Source organism: Dysidea avara, chromosome 1 (genome assembly GCF_963678975.1).
Source record: "Dysidea avara chromosome 1, odDysAvar1.4, whole genome shotgun sequence".
NCBI lineage: Eukaryota > Metazoa > Porifera > Demospongiae > Dictyoceratida > Dysideidae > Dysidea > Dysidea avara.
The window spans coordinates 345129-363491 of NC_089272.1; the positions used below are offsets into that span (position 1 = coordinate 345129).

The 18363-nt window shown below is 38.1% G+C and overlaps 2 protein-coding genes and 1 long non-coding RNA gene across 6 annotated transcripts in view; 2 read left to right on the forward strand and 1 right to left on the reverse strand.

Annotated features, from left to right (window-relative positions):
• The window catches only part of LOC136252088 (E3 ubiquitin-protein ligase TRIM56-like), a 28864-nt gene that overhangs the window by 5962 nt on the left and 4539 nt on the right, over nt 1-18363 (forward strand). For 2 of the 4 annotated variants that reach the window (XR_010699349.1, XR_010699350.1), the window contains exons 2-5: nt 6780-7243; nt 7644-7748; nt 8602-8694; nt 10033-10773. Coding sequence is in view for 1 of the 4 variants with exons in the window: in XM_066044463.1 (XP_065900535.1) it covers nt 6784-7243; nt 7644-7748; nt 8602-8694 (658 nt within the window). In the remaining 3 variants the exon portion in view is untranslated. Of the gene's footprint in view, nt 1-6779; nt 7244-7643; nt 7749-8601; nt 8695-9199; nt 9418-10032; nt 10774-18363 lie in introns of those variants that run through there. The other 2 variants (XR_010699351.1, XM_066044463.1) reach the window with 2 other exon arrangements.
• Nucleotides 12919-13895, reverse strand: LOC136251712 (uncharacterized). Its single transcript, XM_066044146.1, has 2 exons — nt 13876-13895; nt 12919-13797 (listed from the first exon to the last, which is right to left on the reverse strand). The coding sequence occupies exons 1-2, from the start codon at nt 13893-13895 to the stop codon at nt 12975-12977; spliced, it is 843 nt and encodes a 280-aa protein (XP_065900218.1). The 3' UTR covers nt 12919-12974.
• LOC136252130 (uncharacterized) lies at nt 14547-15914 on the forward strand. The gene is made up of 5 exons (XR_010699364.1): nt 14547-15086; nt 15136-15236; nt 15286-15615; nt 15662-15723; nt 15776-15914. It is a non-coding gene; the product is annotated as an uncharacterized lncRNA (long non-coding RNA).

Genomic DNA, 18363 nt, shown 5'->3' on the forward strand with positions numbered 1-18363 from the left:
AAAAGGCGTATTTACACATATTTCACTTTATTTCTCCACCTTATGTTACACCTACCGTCACGTCATACCAGTCAACATACCCGTGTTTGTGCAGCCAATCTAGCACTGACACTATCTAACTCTGGTTTGCCCATACGTGTATTTTCTTTGATCAAACCTCTAATCCCTACAATAACTTTTAAAGACACGATGTGGACACAAGCCCCAATGTATGATAAACAAGTTGTGAAAGCATACATAACCATAAGTTGCCTAGGGATGGCATTTTAAGCAGAAATCTTTTAGATTCCAATTAGTGCCATGTCCCTTGCGAGCGTTTATAATCTCCAGATGTCTGGTGTGAAGAGCTTTTATAATCGCCAGATACCTTATAAACAAGGTGTGAAGAACAAAGTCACTAGGGAAGGTGTTTTAAGCATATTCTTCAATTTCTCTATTTAATGTTTAATAGATTGACCACAAAGGTCAGGGGCGGATCCAGGATTTTGCTAAGGGGGGGGCACACAGGTAGAAGTCACTCCACAGTGTGTGAAGCATAAGCTTTCTAGGGGGGTCTGGAAGCATGCCCCCCCCCCAAGGAAATTTTGAAAATTTAACGTTCTGAGATTGAATTTGGTGACAATTTGACTGAAATTTGTTGATAGTTCAAACACTGGAAGCTACTGAGTTAAAAACCAGAATTAGTGTAAAGGCCTAGGCCGCTCCCTAAGGAAAGATTGAAAATTTAACGTTCTGAGATTGAATTTAGTGGCAATTTTAACTGAAATTTGTTGATAGTTCAAACACTGGAAGCTACTGAGTTAAAAACCAGAATTAGTGTAAAGGCCTAGGCCGCTCCCTAAGAAAATTTTGAACAATTAACATTCTGAGATTGAATTTGGTGGCAATTTTGACTAAAATTTGTAAATGCTTATGAAAATTCAATGCTAGAAGCTACTGAGCTGTTAGTAGCTATAAAGTCTATTAAGAAATTTTGAAAAATTGACCTTTTGAGAATGATTTTGATGCTATTTTTGGCTGAAATTAAGTTGAATTAGCATAAGGTCCCCTGCACAAGCATCACAAAAACTTTAAGGATGTAGATATTCCTGGCATTTGGTGTGCAGCTGCATCTCCAGAGAATTTCTAAATATAGTCACTAGGGTGTGGATAGAGTCATTAACTCAATTTAAAACAGGTTTTTAGTTGTTCAAAATAATAAACAATGTTTTATAACTTGACTGATTTATTAGAGTAAATGACTGTTCTATTAGAGTATCTCGATTTCTAAACGTAGAGGGTGCATGCTCTATCCCACTTAGTTCTCCTTGTGCTATGTCAATATGGGTAATAATTTGCTACAGACACATTTAGTATATTACACATAGTCATAAACTGCATTAAAATGTTTGAATTATGTCTAAAGTGTCTAGCTATGTTCAATGAGCAACACTATAAAAAATTCTGAAGGGGGGGCACTGGCCCCCCTGGATCTGCCCCTTACAAAAGACAACAAGCCTACAGGGGTTACCACCCACCACCTCTATATAATGTGCACCGTGGAGTTGTGGCTTTCATTAATCATTATGCACATACCATGGCGCAACAAAATTTTGTAATGGAATGTGGTTTGCCAGTGACTGTGTGTGAGTTTCTGTTGTGGCTTTCAAGTTTTGTAACGGATTGCTGGAATGTGGTTCGTGGTTTGCTGGTGACTGTGTATATGAGCTGGGGTTGTTCCACACAACTTGCACAATATTCAAATTTCACGGATAAGATGGCCGCAAAATCCATGAAATTTTCTTGCCTTATGGTAAACTGACATACAACAATGCTATTACAACATGTAACACAACTTTAATCAACATCAAGACATTACTAAAAATAGTTTAACACCAGTGACGATTTCTTGGATGTCTGCATATACCGACACAAGGTTAAGAGAGACCTGTAAAAGAACAAGCAGGCACTGAATTAAATTAACCACACATGTAACTAACCTGGAACACCGGTCACAACACCAAAGACACTTGCTTGGATATCTGACGACACAATCTGCCTACAAAAATCAACAAATGGGCATTAAATACAATATGCCTAAAATCTGGATACTGGAAAATATCTTTATAAGCACGACATGTAAATGACAGGGGGGTGCCATCATAACAGTACCCCTGATCCGGAAATAATAAACAACTATGTTCCTTAGTACGTACATAGACCGACCTGGAAATTCACTACACCCTTGATGTCACTACAGTTGATCCATGTACAGTTGACAATTGAGAGCTATAAAAGGAACACACAAGATAATACAATTCCTCTGTTTTACCTGAAATTCATGATTCCTACCTGGTCCCAAGTTATGTATGTAACATGACCACATCCAACTGCTACTGCATACTATGATCAGATTATCTGTAAAAACCAACAGGCGGGCATTAAATACAACACACCTAAAATCTACATCACTTTTTACACAAATAACACATTTGAGGATTCACAAGTTGGCCCGGCAGTGACCTTACTACACAGCGTCCTGATTAGACAGGTTTCACTGTACATAAATTTAGTTATTTACACCAGTATGCAATGTGAATGAGTATTAATTGTACAAACATTTCCACCTACAGTTCCAGGACTTCTAAATTGGCACTATAGAGTGACAATACTGATAGTTATTTGGTCTGTATGAGTACACCTTGTCGACAATCTATCCATGAGATAATTCCAAGCCGGATAATACTGGTATTTGCTGCTACTCAAGTTGGTATCATCAGAAGTTTTTAGCTTGGACTCGGTGAATTTGCACTAGTCAGTGCAGATGTCTGACAGTCTAAAAACCAATTGCATACACACGGTTAATCAGTGTGAGGTGATGTGGCACTTTACATACTAGCCTCATCTTTCTTCACTCCTTTCGTTACTGAACCTCCACTCCTCATTTCATTACTGAACCTCCACTGTTACTGAACTTCCATGAGTACATCAGTATTCTCGACTCTTTAATATCCATTGGACTTCAAGCAGTGTACATTTCAAATCAGTTAAAGCAATTAGGTTAGGTAATCCTAAGGCTGCAGCACATGTTGTTGTCAGACCTTCAGTGCTGGTCACTGTAAAGTACTAATAATAATAATAAAAAAGCACACTTCACCACTCCATTGGAATCCAGTTACAGTATGACAAATGTTTATCATTCATATATTTCCCTCTCAAGACATGGACTGCCATCAATAATTAATATAAACCGTGTATCACGTGTATTCACTTGAGGTGCTACAGGGACCTTCCAAGAGATTTCCCCTAAATAGGTCACGTGATCATTGTCAGTCGGGTGGAACTTGCTTCCTTCTCAAGACATAGACTGCCATCAATAACAATATAAATTGCGTATCACGTGTGTTCACTTTTCACTTGAGGTGTTACTGTACAGGAACTTTCCAAGAGATTTCCCCTAAATAGGTCACATGATAATTGTCAGTCAGGTGGAACTTATTTATTTCCATTAATGCACCATGGAGCTTGTGTTGTGGCTTTCATTAATCATTATGCACATACCATGGTGCAACAAAGTTTGTAACAGATTGCTGGAATGTGGTTCGTGGTTTGCCGGTGACTGTGTATGAGCTTGTGTTGTGGCTTTCAACTTTTGTTACGGATTGCTTGAATGTGGTTCGCGGTTTGCCGCTGAGTGTGTATATGAGTTGAGGTTGTTCCACACAGCTTGCACAATATTCAAGTTTGCATGACAATACAAGATTAATGTAAAACTAACTTGGAACATCGGTCGCAACACCAAAGACACTTGCTTGGATATCCTCATGGCTTAGCTATGGAGTGACGTGTAATTAATGGGCACTAAACAGAATGTACAACACAATTTTCTTTTCTACAAGAACTTTTTAACACCAAGTGAAGGCACTACCAGCTCACCTACAAGAGCATTTCAAGAGATGTGATATTAACTTGTTTACATCAAGTACAACCAATATGTGGTGTATGTGTGTGAACATGCATGTGTAGTGTTTGTACATTTTGTGTGTGTTTTGTGATGTAAGGGTGTATTTGTATGTATATAGTGAAATAAGAATAATAGTATGATGTTTGTGATCTCTTTCATAACCCTCAGCAAAGCATCTTGCTCTACGAGTGGCAAACCAAGTTGATAAGTTGTCTTCAGAACACAGTGGCCATAGCAGGTTTTATTCATTGATAAGTACAGAATGATTGATATACTCCAATAGAACAGTCAGGCAATAAAATACTCTAATAGAACAGTCATTGAACAATATAGCTGAATATTTACATCTCTGTCTGAAAACACTCCCAGATCCCAGATGCAATCTCAGAGTTGCTATTTCAAGATGGTGGCATTCCCCAAGATAACCTAGAAAAGCATGCTTTGTAAATACACTGTAAGTGTTTTACACACATCTCTGGTAACCCTGACTGTAGCCATTACTGGCCTGACCAGTAAATTGCAGTAATTTTCGCTGGCCCTTGTCCTGATAAAAATTAACTTCTACTATAGGATTGTATGTTATATGCTCACCACTTATCAGCAGATTTGTGTTTGGTTGCAACACCTCTACAACGCAGAATTCATCATACACCCCCCATGGCTTGAACATTGAGTCTGTAAATTATATAACTGACAAAAATTAGTGATATCCCCTCCAAAAACACCTTTGCTGTAAAAAAAGGCGCATCCAAGAAATTACAAGTATCTGTAACCTCCTGTAAAAACAGATAAGCTGTAGAAAAACACTCCATGAAATTAAATGGTAACTGAAACAGCTGATATCTAGAGTGGCCAAGAATCAATGTTACTACAACTGACTATGATTACCAAAGAATACCTTGGCTATAAAACAGGCAAATAAAAGTAACTGGCAACCAAAACAGTTGATATCTAGAGTGGCCAAGAATCAATGTTACTACAACTGACTATGATTACCAAAGAATACCTTGGCTATAAAACAGGCAAATAAAAGTAACTGGCAACCAAAACAGCTGATATCTGAAGCGGCCAAGAATAAAAGTTAAGTTGATACAACTAACTACAATTATTAACTTGCAACATTGAATCTTAATCATTCAACTGTGTTCTATACATTCACCACTGCTACATCCTAAATTAATTCTTTGTAACTCTGATTGGCTGGTAATTTGGCCACCTTTTTTTCTTTACTCTGACTATTGAAAAAGGCGGCCAAATTACCAGCCAATTAGAGTTATAAAGAATTAATTTAGGATGTAGCAAGGGTGAATGTATAGAACACAGTTGAATGATTAAGATTCAATGTTGCAAGTTAATAATTGTAGTTAGTTGTATCAACTTAACTTTTATTCTTGGCCGCTTCAGATATCAGCTGTTTTGGTTGCCAGTTAATTTCATGGAGTGTTTTTCTACAGCTTACCTGTTTTTACATGAGGTTACAGATACTTGTAGTTTCTTTGACGCGCCTTTTTTACAGCTAAGGTGTTTTTGGAGGGTTAGTTATACCACGGACACTCGTGCTTTGCCTGTATATATGCACTCTTGCCCGTGGTATAACTATTACATATGTGACACATAACCCAGCTTCCACACACACAAAATCAAACTTACGTTTTTACCAGAAGTGGATTGCTGGTCTAATACACTATCATATTCCACACTGTACTTCCTTGAGGACTGGCAAGTCTGGTTTCTGCAGCAGCTTTCTTCTGACCCTGTCAAAGCCACGAGTGGAAGATTGACGCCATTCAATGGCCATGGCTTTGTTGTAATGTGTGTAGTGAGCTGGGACTTCACAGAGAGCTTGCCAATAGTGTTCTCAATCAATTTGGAGTGATTTGAGGGTCATGAAGGGCCCAAACTTGGTCTCTGGATTCCATTTGTCTTCTTGCTCCATTTTATACTCCCCTATTATTATGCCCACCCACTTCCCCTATTACTACCACCAGTAATATTAGTACTTGCTCGAAAAAAGCTACCCAAAACAGGGCACATTTTGGATATCAGAAACTTATACACCCACACAGTGATAGCTAGTAAATAGATGAATAATTGGTGCAAATTTTATTTGCACAGCTGTAGGCAATGGGAACTTATCACACAATGATTACTTAAATCGTCATATCTCTTAACGAAGCTTTGTGCATCGAAGCCGGGTTTTGTCTAATCCAGTCACATGGAGAATTTACAGGTGAAAAGATATTAGGATGCCAAAGTACTTTGTATCATCTATATGAAAGGAGTTTATGGGCATTTGCTATATATTGCTATGGGTCAAATCAACAAGGAATTTAGGGTCACCTTCTGGATTTGACGAAACTTACTTGGTGTGTTTGTAATAACTTGGGTGCTACAAAATATGCCAACTGGAACAATACATTTCTATTGAAAAACTTAAAAATGAGATTAATTATTGCATACTACACCCTACCTCCTGTCCGACAGGTAATTTTCTGAGTGTGATACATGTACTCTCTGCAAGTAGAAATTTGTCATGTCAAAATGGCCTACACCAAACCGGCGTAGTGAATTTCCCCATACATTTTGTCTGGGTCATGCAATAACTAGTGATACAAGGAAGAGAGATACTAGTAAAGTGCATCATAGAAATTTAAGGATATCAGAAAATAAAAACTCTCTTAGCAGTGATGTGGTTTGATATACTATGCATGTTGCTGAGCACTAATAGCAGTCAGGGGGCTGGATCACATTTTGTCCGGGTTATCTGGGTCTGTATAGTATTATTATATTTTATAATTGCTACAACTAGTGTTACCTTTGTGTTGTCTATACGTAGCACTATGTCTGACTTGAAGATAGTTGAAGATAACTTGACATGTCCAATATGCTATGAACTGTTTCAGAACCCCAAATGTCTTCCTTGTCAACACACATACTGTGAAGGATGTCTGGAGAGGGTGCAAAAAGTGTCCAAGATTTCCTGTCCTGAGTGTCGGGCAGAAGCAAGTGTGCCTGCAGGTGGAGTAAAAGAACTTCCAACTAGTTTTGTAATCAGTAGACTTCTTGATGAGCTGAGTTTGAAAAAGAAAGCGACTACAGAAAAGAAATATAAATGTGGAAAATGTAATGATGATGTTCCTGTGGTGTCATATTGTGGTGATTGTACCACATTCCTGTGCCAGTCTTGCAGGGAACTTCACCAACGTAGCAAGATTTATGGTGGTCATCATGTTGTACCATTAGCTGAAATGAAAGACCACACACCAGCAATCCTAGCCAATCATCATTCATCAGAAACCAGTAAGTTAATAGAATGTGACAAGGAAAACTGAACGAAATTTAATAAATGCATAAACTAGTCATGCATGATACCTTCACTTGCATTATGCAGCCATTTTATAGCACCAATTAGTCTAATTATACTTGTTGTGCATACAAGTTCAAAGGCACTGCTATGCAACTAACATATTGCCTGGAAAATATACTGAAGTATTGATTTCCAGCCAGTTCAAAGATACAGTGTGCTTTGATATGTTAAATTCAGTGCCATAAATCTTTTTACCATCTAAGGGGAAAAGTGTGCTTCATCCCTGGTCAGTCACAAATATTGGTAACATTAAGTTTGCCGGTTAGTACATGTCTAGCTCAAACTATGTATAGTTGATTGTTTTTGATAATTGTTTGATACTGTGTATTGCAGATAACTCTGTTAGCCAAAGTCACCATAGCTATGTTACTGTCTCTGACAATGATGGACATGATAATGCCTTTCCTGGTACTTTTACTGCTTCTGAAATACAATCAGGTATTATTTATTTCTGGAGTAAATAATGGAGAAGAGAGTATCTAACTCAGTATTTAGTAAATCAAAAATGAGCCCATAATTGCAGTGCTAATTGTTCCTGTATCACCACATTTTAGCTATATTCATTTCAAAGAAGCAGGTGTCAAAGGGTGACACAGGCTTCTATCAAAACTCAACTAGGCTTCTTTTAAATGAATATAGGCTTTACAGGATGGACTAATACAGGATGGACTAAATAATAGTTAGACACCAAGACCAAGGGAACTAAGCGATTTAGTAACCACGATGGCCTGAGGCTGTAGCATCCCAAGCGCAGCGAGGGCGCTACTAAGGGCCAGAGGGGTTACTAAATCGCTTAGTTCCCGTTGGTCGCGGTGTCTAACTATGGTTTAAAGAACATACCTTTATAGCTAGAGCATGAGTGTGGGGTGAAAGAACAATGCAGAACAACGGAACAGTTTCTTCCTGAAGTCCTTACAGCGCCCACAAAAATAATTATTCGACCAGTAACCAAAGTAATGGCTAGAGCTACAGTACATATGCCATTTAGTCTACCATTTGTCCAGAATTATTTGTGGAACACGGAGAAGAAGAGTATTACAGTATTATCAAGTACTGCAGTGTGCCTTTCGTGTTATAATTATTTATCATGTACAAAATTGCTTGAGGGCGGGTTACTAAGTGAACATGTGTAGGTGACTAAGTGAGCATGTCAGGTGACTAAGTGATTTAGTAACCCTCTAAATGAGCTGTACCACAGTCTAACACTGAGTTAGATACTCTCTTCTTCATTATTTACTTGTTTATATTTATCTGTTTAATATGGTCACTGGTTTTTTTTCATTGTTAATAGTGCAAGATCAACAAAATGTAATTGATCATGTAAATGCTGTTTCGACACTAGATGGTCCAACAGCTGGTAATGTGGCTACACTAGCAGACACAGGTTTGTTGTACACATGTATGCTGAAATGTATATTATATATATATATATATATATATATATGTATATTAACAAGTATAAGAAAAAATTAGGAATTTTAAACTAGAGAAGGGACAGTGTAGTACCGCGATAAAAAGTACTAAAACAAGCTGGATTGGAGTAGTATGTAATGTCCAAGTACTGTAAAACAATAAGAAGTGAATATCCCTACTGTGCTACAGAGATTCTATAATCAAAATGCACAGTAGGGATATTTGCTTCTTACTGTTTTACAGTACACATCAGCTTGTTTTAGTACTTTTTATTCCGGTACTACATTGTCCCTTCTCCAGTTTAAAATTCCTATTTTTTTCTTATACTTGTTTGTGTGAACTTTTTTGTAAATTTATGTCCACTAATACTGCCTCCATCATAAATGGTGAGTGTTGGTTTTAGTGTCTAAAAACATTCAGCAAAACTTTTCTGGTTAGCTAAACCCTGGTATTTAACAGCACATACAAATCGCTAGATGCCAGTCTCCAATTCCCTGCTGGTGGCAGGCTAGCTACGTCTTGTCTACAATGGAGAACAGCTCGCCTCACTGGCTTATCATTGACTTCACCAAACTAACACCTGAGCTGACATGTGTATTCCGATACGTTGGTGCAATGATATTGCATAACATGTGACATCAAGAGATGGAAGCCAAACCGCGCTTGACTGATGATATGGTAAAGAAGGATAAAAGTAAGACTATAGCACATGTATCATTATACTAAGGGTCTCTTCTTAAGTGAAGTCGAAGCGTTTCTGTCAAAGAATTAGGACTGTAGCTGAAATCAATTTTCTGCTACGCTTGACTGAAGGCATCAGGCAGGCAGTAGAAAATTCTGTTGAATAATTAAAAAAAAAAATTCTGTAGCAACTTGACAAAAACATTTTGGGTCGATCTGAAGGTATTTTTGGGCTTGATTTTTACCCATCCAATACTGTCATGTCATTGTGAGAGGAAATCGAGGCAAGTTTTTGGGTGATATTTTAACTTTGGCCACGCTGTCCCTACTATACAGTATTATCGTACTTTATGATGTATAACTGTAAATAATTATATAATTATATTAATTATTTTAATGTATAATTAAATGATTGGATGATGGGATGATATGTACTTAATGAAGATCGTGCATGAATATAAATACGAATATTGTGAAGAAACAAGTTGTACTTTGCAATGCTATAATGTGCCATGAATTTACAATGTTTTTGTGTTCCAACTTTATGTGAATAACTTTATTGTAAGTAGCATGCTATACTTGATGTAAAATTACTTTTATTATAATAGTACTTTCATTTACTTACTAGATGATGCTAGCCACTCACCACAACGTCATGAACACCTTGAGCACAGCACATTGTTACTAGAGCAAGGCAGCATTTTTGCAACTGAATTCAATCAACTAACACAAAGGCTTACTGAAATTCTTGATTGTAGGAGTAGTAGGCAGTTGAGGAACTGTAGAAACCAGATCTATGAATTGTGTGTCAAATATACTAGTCTATCACACAATGATACCAAAAGGCTTAATGAAATAAAAAAAATGCAAAACATTTTCCTCCTTATTTTCTGCTCTTGGTCGAATTGTTCCCTACTTTTGGAACTGGGAAGAACATTCACTCTTAATAGCAGTCATTGAAAAAGTGGCATTGGACAAAGTGAAGATTGAGTTTGAAAGCTTTACCAGAAAAATGGCTACAGCACATATCACCAGCAGTGCATTTTCAGCAGAGATGCCACCCAATTGTATTCCATTACATGTTGTTTTGGGTAAATCCTATACATCTCTTACTGTAGAAGAATACTTACAGCTAAAACATGTTTTGTGCACATCTTTAAATATTGAAAAATATGCTGCTCATCCATTCTTCTTGTTCTTGTCCACTTACTCACATTTTATTTGGTACGTACCTAAAAATGTTGCAGAACAGATAATCACAGCAGCGAAAAGGAATAAGGAACAATTATTTCATCATAATCTTTATCATGTCAAAATGGTGAAAATTGATGTAGACAAAGTGGAAGATGGCAACTGCCAACTTGGAGTGGTAAGATGATATATAATATGTGACCCACTGAGAAAGAACCTGACCAGTTTCCACCATTCCATGTTAGCAATAAAACACATTGAAATATATTGGGTAACAAACAAACAAACAAACAAAAAAACGTGTGATACAATAATAATTTTTGCACGCCTTAATAAACTTTATAAAGCAATACTCAAATTGATAAACTTATATATATATATATATATATATATATATACCGTCATATTCCTTCATTCATGTACTGTACCAATAAGCATAAACTGTATTTTCACCATTAATTGAATAGCCTTCTTGTTTGTAAGCATATGCCTATAGACTAGGCCTTACTATAGACCAAAACTTTACCGTGATGAATTAGTAGGTTTGTGGTAAACAGAATGGACAAGACCTGGCTCCATAGTCTGTTACACTCGTGACTTGTGAGTAATTAAATTAATGTAAGCACCTGTAATTTATTTTCTGTATGGCTTTGCTCTCTACCACTACAGCAAATCCAAAAATATTTAACAGATATTGCAGAAACCTTAACAGCCTATTGGTTTCCCTCTAGACAACAGAGCAACCATAAAACGGAAAATGCAATCTAGTCTGATTTTCACTTAGTGGGTTGTCGTTGTTAGTAGTGGTAAAGACTGAACTTGCACTTGTTTGTATAATTGTCTTAGTAACGTAGTTTATAGCTAGGTATAGTTGCTGTTGTAAAAGAATTGAGTTGGACATAATAGCATGACAAAACATGACTAATTACTGACAAACAAAGCCTCCGTTTTGCTTGCCCATGCATAAAGAGAACAATACATGAAGCATTCCTACAACTTCTACTGTTGGAGGTATGGTCCAAACTACGAAAAATTCCCATCTTATTTTAATGTGACAGACAATATACATGTGAAATCATATCAATAGCTTGTTGAGGACATCATTTGATTACCATATAGCCGGAAATTTTCGAGGGATGAAACGTTCGTGAATTTCGCGAATATTGATAACTTTGTGAAAATATAATCATGAAATGTTTGTACTTTGTTTATACACATAGCTATTACCTTACCAAATCTGTTTTCTAGACTTTCATGAAGTAAAAATGCGAAAATCGGATTTTACACCATTTTGCGAAAGTTTCACCCCTCGAAAATTTCCCACTATACGGTATTTAGTTACAGTATAAGTACGCATTTTTGAGTTACATGGTTTTCACAGTTTTTGTGGTTGACCAACTATATCATCTTCCAATTTTATTGACATATACAATGAACATGGCAGTGGGTGGAACAAGTGTGTAGCAATCTCAACTTTGATCTTACCAATGCTATTTCACATATTTAAACTCCCTGTATTCACAGGCTTTAAACCTTCTCACAGGTCCCTAGTGGGATAGAATTCACTAAATAATTATAAAGGAATTAGAGCTGCTAATATTGGTGAAGAAATGCAAACTAGTTAACTGCTGCAATCTATTTGTAGTTGCCATAGTGAAGGGCAATAATTCAGGTCATAGGACTGGCATATAAAGTTGTATGTAGGCTAACTTCATGCAGTAGTGGATCTAAGTGGGTTTCTGCAGTTTTGATAGAAACTCTCTTTTAAATTTAGCATCAGGGCTCAACCCAGAATATTAAGCGGGGGGGGAAGTAAGCTGCTTCGAATTCTAGGGGGGTCTGGGGGCATGTTCCCCCAGGAAAATTTCGAAAATTTAGGTGTAAATGTACTCAACTTTGGTGAAATTTTATTGTGATGCCATTGAATATTGACCATTCAATTATACAACTTTGGGATCAATTAAACCTTTCCATTTTCTCAAGGCTTTAGGTATAAACCTAGGGAGGCAATAGCTAACCCGGGGGGGCTCCCACCCCTACCCCCCTTAGATTAACCCCTGAGCATGCCACAGAAAATTTAGAAATTTCAGAATTTTTGAGCTAATATTTGGGGCGAGCCTGAGCGAGTCCCACAATTGCAGTACTCGATTCGACCGTACGATCGTCGCGTTCCCAAACGTTTACGCAAAGAACACGGAAAGTCCCACACTGTTAGTAGTCCATTGGACCGTACGATCGTCGCGTTCCCAAACGTTTACGCAAAGAACACGGAAAGTCCCACACTGTTGGTAGTTTTTTTTTTTTTCCCATATAATGAATAATAATAGAAACAACAAATTAAACATACAAAGAAAGGAGAGAAAAAAAAAATTCAATAAGTTACTGCTTAATTAATGGGAGTCTTGACTCTACTTGAATGAGGTCAATTGGTGCTGATCCTAAAGAGTGGCCAAAGGAGCCCTTTGAGGATCTAGAACCCCGCAGACACCTAATTGCTGACCTCAAAAGTGAAAAGGACAAGCAGCACCGGATCCACCCCATTACAGCAGCATAATTTGAATCCCATTTATCTGATAGCAAGGAAGCAAGGCGTTTGTAAAACATGGTTGCTTCGTTAGCCATTCCTCCTGTGGCTGAAAAGATTAAAGGAGTAAAGGAACTCTGTTCAACTTCACGTATGCGAGCTTCGTATGAACGCTTCTTACACAATTCATGTCTTCTGTAAATGGCACTGGCACTGGTGGTACGATTACTAGGAGCGTGTGGGTTAAAGACTTTAACATCAATGTACGTTTTCTCACAACGGCCACCCCAAAAACCATTGGCTGAAATATCTAGTCGAGCACCATCTTCGATGTTTGATGAGGCTAAGGTGAACTGCTCACCAGTAATAGGTTGTAAATGTGGTTCAACATCCACCTCATGGCAGACCTCAGTAAGTAAGCTTGCTGTTAAGTCACGGATCTCGTTGTGACGGATAGAAGGGAAGCCACCCTTGGGACAAGTAAAGGAATGTTCAACAGTGAACTTAGTTCCACAGGCGCAATGTTGAGGAAGCCTGGCAGGATCCCATCCATATCTAAGCGCAACAGCGTCGTGGAAGGCAGTTTTGTGAAGAGAAAAATTGTACTCCTGCAAAGGCAGAACAGATAACCAATTTGAAGCTCCCTTTTCAGAAGCTAGTTCAATTGATCTCTTTAGACTAGTTGTAGCCCCTTCTAGAGGTAGTCGGGACCGTCACATTCAGTTTCCAATAATTTACAGTGGTCACTTTTATTGCACGTGGCGCGATGTGACCATGGCGAGTGTTGTGCAGAAGAGAGAGAAGAAAGGCTCAGAAGAAGAAGGGAGCGCGATAGGCTCAGAAGAGAGAGAGAAACCGAGGAGGAAAGACAAGCAAGGTTTGTAAACGCAAATAGCCGGTACATGCACTAAGTGCAGCTTGCTACCTGTGCCTATCGAAAATACTACTGTAGGTTGGCTAGGCGAAGACAATATGAAAGAATTAGACGCGAGAACGTGGATGAACACCAAAGGCTTACCAGAAGACAGCAAGATCGGCATACACGTGGAACAGAATCTGATGAACAGAGGGAAGCAAGGTGCTGCCGGGTAAAATAGGACTGTTGATGGGTGTTAAATGCATGTATCTTTAATTTGTAACACATTAAGTTTATCAAAGAACTGTGTATTAAGAGACTACGTAATTCTTTATTATTCTTCGTTTCTCAGTGTTACTTTACGAGAAGGTCACGGTGTGGAATGCAATAAAGACAATACACAATTAGGGTGTTTACCTGTATTGTTGCATCCCTAATTTGTATAGCTAGCTATACAAGTCTTTTAGCTATAGATCAGGCTCGCCCCACAATGCTTTTAGCATCTGTCTAGTTTAGATGATAATTACAGTAACTAAATCAAGTGCTTATAGTACGTACGTGTTGAGCTGAATCCTGGGTTGTTGATTAAGAAGCCATAAAAGATCAAAGGCTTTAAACATGATGTTGATGAAGCATTTATTCGTAAGCTCATGTTACGGGCGTGCAATAAATTGTTGAGAATATGGCGTCCAGTGCAGCGTCAGCGAGTGCGGAGCGAAATGCACTTGGAAAGAGGTTAAACAGCCAAACGAAGTATCTACTTATGAAACTATAGGAGTACTTTAAGCAAGAAGCGAAGAAGTATACATTTTCCGTCAACATCAAGGAGAGAATCTTGAAGGCCACCGGTAATACCTTCTTTGCTGGATTTTGGCATACATTACGTCCATGCAGGGATTTCAAGACATCCATTGTAAGAGTTAGAATGGAGTAACGGAAGAAAGGCGGTTTTTCTATGCTAAGAAAAAGGTACAAAAAGCACTTTGCACAAGCCCGCTCAATTGTAATCGTCAGGTACAAATGTTCAGACAGTTTCAACCGAGATGCCATCAGACGGAAGATCCATTCACTGTATGGAAGGAAAGAAAACCTATCGCTCTCAAAAATTTTGGTAAGTAAAATTTTGAATCCTAGAACCTTTGTCACGTACTCCGTCTTAGGCCAAACTTAAGAACGATGGTGTTTTCTCTGGGGGGAGAACATAGCTTAAAAGAGTGTCGAGTGATATGGGATTTAAGTACAAGACAATTAGTGACAAGAGGTTAGCATTGCAACTGTTTGTGCTTTAATGTCACTACACATATACGCAGGGTACACTATGAGCAGCCCTGCATAGTCCATCAGCGTCATTTATATTTAAGACAAATGAAGAGAACTGAAGGAAGACCAGTTGTGTACTTGGATGAGACTTGGGTAATGAAGAACTACTAGAGCAATTCCTCATCCAAATCAGTAGTGATGGTGATGGTGGTATTAATGACTCTTCCACTAGCAGCAGTGGGTCCAAGTCTTCTTCTGAGCTTTCTTCATATGATTGTTTGATATTTGCAGCATTGGTGTTACAACTTTATGTTGTTCCCCAGGAGTCATCGGGTAGCTAGGATTAAACTCTGTGAAGTACATGAAAATACAGTTGAAGTGTAAGTGTGTGCATAAAAAAATATCATTGCTTTATTATGCTAGCAGAAGTTGAACATACCGTCCCTTGTATATTTGTTCAGTGCAGGAGTGTTTGGAAGTCATTACAGGTACTGTACTATCAGCCCAAATTCATACAAACAATATTATTTCATTTGTTAGAGTTTTATGGGAATGTAACTTCAAAGGCAAAATGCTGGCTGGAAAAGTTGTGTACGTGTGTGGCAAAGTGATGAGAAAAGGATTAAAACAACAAATTGACTAAATGGGAATAGAAAACGATGGGCAGCTGTGTAGTAAATGTGAAGTAAAATACATGTTGTTTGGCTCACATGCAGGTACAACAATGCTGCATAACAGATTTTGAGCTGTTATAATTTGGGTTTTTCCTCTTTTGAGGCTGAAGAAGTTTTTTCCCTGGCCACTTATCTTCTAAATACAATACAACAGTGGCCCCAGCTCTTCTACTCATGCAACTCTGTTTTACACACACAAAAACTGTTTTATTTTTCTTGCAAAAGTGTATTACAGCCTCTTACATAACGGATAGTGAAATCATGCATGTTGAGGGCGGGAGTGTGACGTCTGCCTTCACCACAAACATGTGTCAACATGAACATCAAAGGGCTGTGTTTTAGAGGCTTCCCCATTGAAAATGTATGGCAAAACTTAATGGTGTCATAACTGGAGTGTCTTACATTTGAATGAAGTGCTTTTAACATATTTTTAGCGGGTTTAGAGGTGCTATCTAATGAGCGATACAGGAAGCACGTGCAATGTAACAGTCGTGAGTTATTAATCGTTTTTGAGGATTCAGCTCAACGCGTACATACTATAGCATGAAATTGAGGAAGTGGTGACTAAACTGTAGCTTTGATTGTCCTATTAGAGTATATATATATATATCAAGACACACGATAGTGTGTTGTGCGGCCCAAGAAGCCGGCGCGCCACACCGTGAGTATATTAACAGGAAGAAAGAAAACGCAATTTTCACACCTATGTAGCTCTGTGATCCCTTATCCGATTGGAACCAAATTTGCTTGAGACATGCCGCCCAGTTAGGGGAGTCTACATACCAAATTTGAAGAAAATCGCTCCAGCCATTTCCGAGATACGAGCGAACAAAATTTCGTTTTAATTTCTTCGTTTTTTTCTTCTTCATTTCGCACACTTCGCAAAATTCGCCATAAAACACGAATGCGTGCTAGGATTGGGCTGAAATTTGGCACACTTAAAGGGCTCATTAAGGCGGATCTCCGTACCAACTTTGGTAGGAATCCGATGAACATTCACGGAGTTATGACCGATTATTTGCGTAAAATAAGGTCGAAGGTCTGTCACACCTACAGGGTAAACCCCTTGGAGGAATCAGTTGAAAATTGATATGTAGATGGAACAACCATCGTAGGAGTGCCTTTTTGTGGTTTGAAAGGAATCGAGATAAAGACCATGGAGATATGACACAAAACCCAACCTGTGTCAAAATTACGCGATCGATTTTTATGAATAAAAAAATTATTAGTTTTCGTGTCTACCAGACAAACCGCTTAGAGCAACGAGCTGAAAATCTGTATGTAGCTGGAATAATCATCATAGAAAGTTCTTGTAGTAGTACAGAAGAATCGGATTACAAATTACTGAGTTATGATTCGAAAGGCAACTAGGTACAGCAAATGCGAGATCGAGATACTCTAATAGAACAGTCACCCTAATAAAGCATTCAGTTGCATGTATAATTTACTCAGTTATATTACATTGCAAGTTATTCTGTAGGGAATTCAGCTACAAACAAGTCACCCTGTAGTCAGATCAGCTAGAAGAAAGTACCTAATAGAGAGTTCATCTACAAAGAAGCTATCATGTAGAGAGTTCAGCTCAAATAAATCACCCTGTAGAGAATTCAGCTACAAACAAATTGCCCTGTAGAGAGATCAGCTAGAAGAAGTTACCTTGTAGAGAGTTCAGTTACAAAGAAACAATCATGCAAAGAGTTTAGCTGCAAACAAATCACCCAGTAGAAAGTTCCGCTATGAACAGATCCACTATAGAGAGTTCAGTTAGAAACAAGTCATCCTGTAGAGAGATCAGCTAGAAGAAGTCACATTGTAGAGAGTTCAGTTACAAAGAAACAATCATGCAAAGAGTTTAGCTGCAAACAAATCACCCAGTAGAAAGTTCCGCTATGAACAGATCACACTGTAGAGAGTTCAGTTAGAAACAAGTCATCCTGTAGAGAGATCAGCTAGAAGAAGTTACCTTGTAGAGAGTTCAGTTACAAAGAAACAATCATGCAAAGAGTTTAGCTGCAAACAAATCACCCAGTAGAAAGTTCCGCTATGAACAGATCACACTGTAAAGAGTTCAGTTAGAAACAAGTCATCCTGTAGATAGATCAGCTAGAAGAAATCACTTTGTAGAGAGTTCGGCTACAAAGAAACCACCATGTAAGAGAGTTCAGTTGCAAACAAACCACTCTGTACAGACTTCAGCTACAAACAGATCACCCTGTAGAGAGATCAGCTAGAAACAAGTCATCCTGTAGAGAGTTCAGCTAGAAGAAGTTACATTGTAGAGAGTTCAGCTACAAAGAAACCACCATGTAAGAGAGTTCAGCTGTAAACAAATCACCTGTAGAGAGTTCAGCTAGGAACAAGTCACCCTGTACAGAGATCAGCTAGAAACAAGTCATCCTGTAGAGAGTTCAGCTAGAAGAAGTTACATTGTAGAGAGTTCAGCTACAAAGAAAC